General features: G+C 40.0%; 1 protein-coding gene across 1 annotated transcript; it reads left to right on the forward strand.

Moving 5' to 3' along the window:
* Positions 1–5,993: 5,993 nt before the first annotated feature.
* On the forward strand, positions 5,994–6,299 carry LOC113263367 (cytochrome c-like). The gene has a single exon (XM_048213903.1). The coding sequence runs from the start codon at positions 5,994–5,996 to the stop codon at positions 6,297–6,299; it is 306 nt and encodes a 101-aa protein (XP_048069860.1).
* Positions 6,300–6,578: the final 279 nt, after the last annotated feature.

Consider the following 6,578-nt stretch of genomic DNA (forward strand, 5'->3'; position numbering starts at 1 on the left):
TGGAGTCTTCTTCCTATTGCAATAGTCTTTGCAAAAAAAAAAAAAAAAATCTCTCCTTAACTAAGTCTGGATTTGTTTTTCTTTGGAATGGAGAAACAGAGAAAATACCAATTACTGACATCAAAATGAAAGAAGGGTCACCACACTGATCCCATGTACATTAAAATAATAAAAGGTAATTTTAAAAAAACACAAAGGAGTACTGTGAACCCTGGAATAACAAATACCCATACATGTGATTGAGAATAAGTAAAATGGACCACTGGCCTGGAAGAAACATACCAAAACTCACACAAGAAGAAATCCACAATTCAAATTTGCCTACATCTGTCAAAGAAATTGAGTCAAGAAAGCATAACCTTCTAAATAAAGAGAAAGGAAGGAAGTTTTCAGAGAGGGAACCAGCAGAAAGATCCTGAGATGGAAATTAACTGAGTGTGGACAGGAAAAGATGTAAACTGCTGTCTGATGAGAGCAGAGGGGAGAAATAGGGGAAACCATTAACACTCAAGGAAGGTCTCTATTTGCTAACAGATGCCAGGAAGCCATTTCCTCCCCCATGGAGCTCTGGAATTATAGGCCAGGGGTCTCTCTAGGGGACACTTCACACTCGCCAGCATGAGGCATTCCCCGGGGGAACAGCCTCGATTGATTGCCAGCTTCTTGGCAGTCTGACAAGAGAAAAGAGAGACCAAAACCATTTTTTTCAAAACCTGTGACATCTGCGTTTCACTGGGATACTATGAGTTAGTGAAAACACAAAGCAGTGGGCACTTGCAAAGAGTCCACTGAAGGGCTTTGGCGCTTTGATGTAGGATTCATAACAAAGGCGCATTGTGAAGCAAGCATGATTTACAGTTGATTCTGGGAGTTCAAATTGGGGGGCGTGGTAATGTGTGCAGAGCATGTTTGCAAGCATTAATGTCACTACTTCACCTTGCAAATTAGCTATAATCCCAAATTAGTGCTGTGGCATTTCCCTGTTATATTATGGTGTTGGTGGGGATCTTTCGGGCTTAACAGGTTGTGTGGCAAATTGTCCCTCACTATGAAAGCAAAAGTCAATTTATTCTGAGTTACCTTAGAACTAAAAACTTGTGTGCATATTGTGTGTATGTGTGTGTGTATTATTGGAGGTGGAAGGGTGATGAGGGTGTTATTTATTAATAATATATAATAATAATAAAAGAACTCTCTGCCAAGTGGCTTCTTAGTTTCATGGATCAGAGTGAAGTCGACACAGAGAGTTGGAAAAATTATCTGAGTAGAAATTTGGGTAGGATAGCATGACCTCAACGTGCTCAGTTTTAAGAAATTCTAGGACTTTGAGAATGTAACCATACATTAGGCAGAATTCCCAGGATTGTCCTCTCTCCCCCAGAGATTCCCATTCCCTGGTTCTTCAAACTCTAGCCTAGGTGTCACTGTGAAGGAACTTTGCAATTGTAATTTAAGATTCAAATCAGTTGACCTTAAAATTTGGAGCCTCTCCAGGTAAGCCTGAGCTAATTATATAAGCCTAGGAAAAGGCAGAAAAAGATAGCAGACAGGAAGCCAGAGAGATCTGAAGGACAAAAAATACTCAAAATGCAATTGATGGTTTAAAGATGGAAAGAGCAAGGTAGGTGCCCCCTGGGATCAGAGAGTGACCTTGCAGCCAGCAAGGAAATGGGGGTCTTGGTCTTTGCAGCCAGCAAAGAGATGCATTCATCCTGTCAACGACATGCGTGAGCTAAGAAATGGATTCTTGCTCCCCTCTCCTCCATCCTGTTCTCCAGATAAGTGCTCAGTCTGGCTGACATCTTCACTCCAGCTTCATGATACCTGAGCACAGACCAGCCAGGCTCACCTGGGCTTCTAACCTACAGAAACAGAACATAATTGCTGTTTTAAGCTTCTAAATTTATAGTAATTTGTTATTCAACAAGAGAAAACTAATACAACTTTTTCTCCATGAGCATGCATAATCTAGATAATACTCATGTATTCCAGTAAATATCCTATAATAGGTGCTTAAAAAATTAGTGTGAAAATTATTGTTATGTTCTAAAGATACTCAGAAAATGTACTTTCTTAACATTTTCAATTGATTGAAGTCCAATAAAATGTTTTCTGTTGTATAAAATATGACTTCAGGGGCGCCTGGGTGGTGCAGTCGTTAAGCGTCTGCTTTCTGCTCAGGGCGTGATCCCAGCGTTCTGGGATCGAGTCCCACATCAGGCTCCTCCGCTGGAAGCCTGCTTCTTCCTCTCCCACTCCCCCTGCTTGTGTTCCCTCTCTCGCTGGCTGTCTCTGTCAAATAAATAAATAAAATCTTAAAAAAAAAAAAGTATGACTTCATTATAATATAACAAAGTTTTTTAAGTAAGGAGTCAATCAGCTATTCTGAAAGATCCCCACCCCACATTCTGACCAGTCATAAGCCCCTTTGGTCTGACTACTTTTGTATTTTTAAACATTTTATTATTGTTTTAAGACTGCTAGGACATTACATGTCTCAGAAACTGTCAGACTTTAAAAAATTCTCCTGCAGCCAAACTGCAAGGGAATGGGTGCTTCATTTAGGTTGTGGCAATAGAAACAATGTTACAGAGAGTATCTCCCAGACATGACCAGTGATAGGGACTTGATAGGAAAAAGAAACAGAAGGGCTCACGCCTCCCCTTTGAGTCTGGTGGGCTTTGCAATCTTGTGGAAACTTACATCCGGATCTAAGAAGAGTTGACTTAAAGAAGGAACTCAAAGGGAGAGGGTTAGTTTCTTGGTACCAGTAAGCAGAGGGTCAATGTAAGTTCAGAGGAAATTCTACAATTTGCCACAAAAGTAAAGGTACATCATTCCATTTAAGGGTTTTGTGAATTGCAAGGAAAAACATCTATATTACAGTTGAAAAGCCACCTTGAATTTGAATGAACAACAACTTTTATTTATATCACAGAGCCAAAGACCCTCCCCAGGAAATACTGCTGCTCCAAACATCCCCTGTCTTTGGCTATGTTTCAGTTTCCTTCCACAGACCAGAACCCATTTAGGCTGGGTTTCTAAAAGATGTAAAGCTGAAGATGCTTAGTCAAATGAACATTTTATATCCCTAATTTCATACGCAGTGTCTTAGTGTGGTAAATATGGCTGGACCATAAACCAAATTCAAAATCTCCATAACTTCTCTGCCTGAAAGCCCAGAGCCACTTTTCCCTGGCCATGTCCTGGTTCCTCTTATTTCTCCCAACCCAATTCTGTCCACAAGCATATAACATCCTCAGCCTCACAATATGCAGAGGAAAAGAAAGAGGGACTCAATTCTCCACTTCACCATAAAAAATTTCCCCTAAGCAGTGCCAACTTCACATCTCCAAAATTTATTAATTCTTCTGGTCTTCAGGATAAGATCCTATAAGATATTTAGCAGAGAACAGGAATGCAACACAATTTTTCAGATGAACATATTTTTCTACCTTTTATTTATTTATTTTTCATGTCTACACTGTGGAGATCCAGCCTGAGCCCAAAATGCACCCACTGATGAGATGTAGTCTTATCTGGAAATGTCTTGCTGACCAGCCCCTCTTTCCTTTCATTAGTCTGAGGCACCATGAAGATGGTATCATTGTTCAACGCAATATTTCTAGTGCATGGATAATGTCTGTCTTAAAGTGGCATTCAATAAATTACTTGTTCAATAAGTGAACTGACATTTTAGGCCTACCAAAAGTTTGTTTTCATGAAGGCCCCAGAAGTTCCATGTATTATAAGATAGACAATGTCATTCTATGGTAATGACCTCCAAAGCTACTGACCTATAACTAGAAAGGTATGTTGTTCAGCTTCTTGCCCATTGTGGTCGGCCTAGGGACCCTGCTCTATGTCTCTTACTCCAGCCAGGATGACAGAGAAGTCACAATCTGGTATCATCACTAAGAAAGGAAGCGAAAAAGAGACCTCAGGGAGAAGCTTTTGCACTCTTGGGCCATCAGTTAAGTGGTCATGCACCAAAGTTACACACATCAATTCTGTTCACAATCTTTGGCCAGAACTAGTCCTATGGACTCACTCAACTACAAGAACCTAGGGAGTTTAGTTAGTACCACATACTGGTATATTTGATGAACATTACTGATGATTATCATACCACTAATAGAAGCAAGAAACCAGGCACAATTATCCTGACATAGGAACAAAGTCTGATCACAGGACATTTTCTGACTCCCCGATTGGTATCTCAGCTTTACCCCTGTTGAACACATGTCCAGACTAGGCCTATGATGATAACAGCAGGGAATGAAAATAAAGCTTTTAATGAACCCTCTATAAAAAAAATGCCTAAGGCATAAGTAACCCCTCTTTTATGCTTCTCTTTCTCAGTGTCTCCCAAGTTGTGAGAGACAACCCTCTTCATTCCTAACAAAATTCATCACACCTTGTCATCTCATCCCTGGAACTTTGTGGGCCTGTCTTTTATCATCCTGTATTCTTTTTCTTAAGTCAGGTACACAAAATTTTGTATGCATCAGGGACCACAGAAGATCTATTTGCCCTTGCCAGTGGCAAACCTGCCACCAAGAAAATGTATAATTTTGGTCTCGTGACTTAGCCGTTCCCAGTGGCAAGGGACTCATCTGCCTAATTAATCTCTTTGAGCAAATTCATCAAGTGTGCAGAACCAACTCTTTTTGGGGCCAGTTTCCCTTGTTTTTAGAGCACATATACATAGATTAATGCCTCACAAGACATTTCTGGCTGGAAATTTTATTCTAGAAGTGCAATAATGGTAAGAGCACGTGAACTGGTTACCAAAGGAACAGACGGCACTGTGACTAGACCACTAGAAAACCAGAATGCATCACCTGTTGATTTTCGTTTACTAGGTATTTATGCATCTCTAGGAGAGAAACTTAATTGAAATTTATGGCAACTTAATTAAACACAGTGAAAAAGAATAATCATGTTTGCCATCAGCTATGCACTGTTACTATAAAGAATATATATAAAACCCAGAAAATACGTTTAAAACAAAGAGGTCACATATGATGTCTTCTAGAATCTATTAATATACTGCTTTGTTCCTCAAGGAAATGTGATTTCTGACTGTAGACATCTGGAAACATTTTCCACAGAAGGCAATTTCAGAGACTTTTGGCGAGTGAGAAATAAGTGCCAATGCTGCAGGAATAATCGGAAGAAGATGTCATTCTGTCCAGGGTATTTGGTGGGGTGAGAAGCATTTCTGTTTACTAAGTTGGAAGAAATGAGTAATCCACATATAGGTCATGGCAATTCCATCTATCAGCGCCCCACCCCCTACCGTTTTGCCCCACTTGCTTGTTTCTAATTGAACTTCTTTTCTAATTCAAAATCGGAGGTCAACTGCATGCACAAGTGCTCATTTGGCATCTCTGCATGGTATGCGGCTTTGGGTGTGGTACAGACACAATACCTATCCTTCTCATGCTAAACAACTTTGGCTTAATAAAAAAATTTCCACGTATATTCATTTATGTGGTTTCCATGTTTGCCCTGTGAATTTCATTTAGTGGAAATATCCTTTCCATCATTCGACAAAGGAGGGTATAGCAATTTCCATGAACGCCGGCTGCAGGTAAACCAGGAATCAGGTGTCTAGCTTGCTTCTTAACTGGCAGTGTAACCTTAGGCAATTTATTTAACTTCTCTTAGGCCCGGTTGGCTTAATCTCTAAAAAAGACAATACTGTATATATCATAAGCTTGTTGGGTATATTAACCAAAATAATGTATATAAAGCACTTAGCACAATTACTGAATTAATAAATGGAAGATCAACATCACTTCCCTGACCAACATAAAGTGTTGCTGAGGAATAGGTTTTATTTTGCACTTCTCTCTGTTCGTGAATCCTTGCCATCATCTGAGTGTGTAACCACGTGGATACAAAATAGCTACTGAAGAGAGCAGGGTGTCCGGCTGGTTTGCAAGCCGACACTCTTGTTTCGCGTGCAACAAAAGAGCGATTTAAAAATGGGTGGTGTTGAGAAGGACAAGAAGATTTTTATTCCAAAAAATCTGTGCCATACTGTGGAAAAGGGAGGCAAGCACAAGACTGGGCCAAATCTCCGTGGTTTATTTGGGAGAAAGACAGGTCAGGCCCCTGGATTTTCTTACAGGGATGCCAACAAGAACGAAGGCATCACCTTGGGAGAGGAGACACCGATGGAGTATTTGGAGAATCCCAAGTCCAGCCCTGGAACAGAAATGATCTTCTCTGGTATTAAGAAGACAGGGGAAAGGGCAGACTTGATAGCTGATCTCAAAAAAAGCTACTAAGGGGTAATAGTTGGCCATTGCCTCATTTATGACAAAACAAAAATGTCTCATGACTTTTTTTTTTTATGTGTACCATAATTAAATTGATCTCATACACCAGAATTCAGATCATGAATGGCTGATAGAATGTTTCTTTTGGACAGTCCTGACTGAAATAAGATTGGCTTGTGGTGAAGTGAGTATGATCAGCTTTTTGAACTTTGATAGTAATTCTGGTTCCACAAGTGCTGTCACCATTTTCCCCTTCTAAAATTATGATTGGAGTTCATTAGTAGTGTG

The sequence above is a fragment of the Ursus arctos genome, unplaced genomic scaffold, assembly GCF_023065955.2.
Source record: "Ursus arctos isolate Adak ecotype North America unplaced genomic scaffold, UrsArc2.0 scaffold_1, whole genome shotgun sequence".
Lineage (NCBI taxonomy): Eukaryota > Metazoa > Chordata > Mammalia > Carnivora > Ursidae > Ursus > Ursus arctos.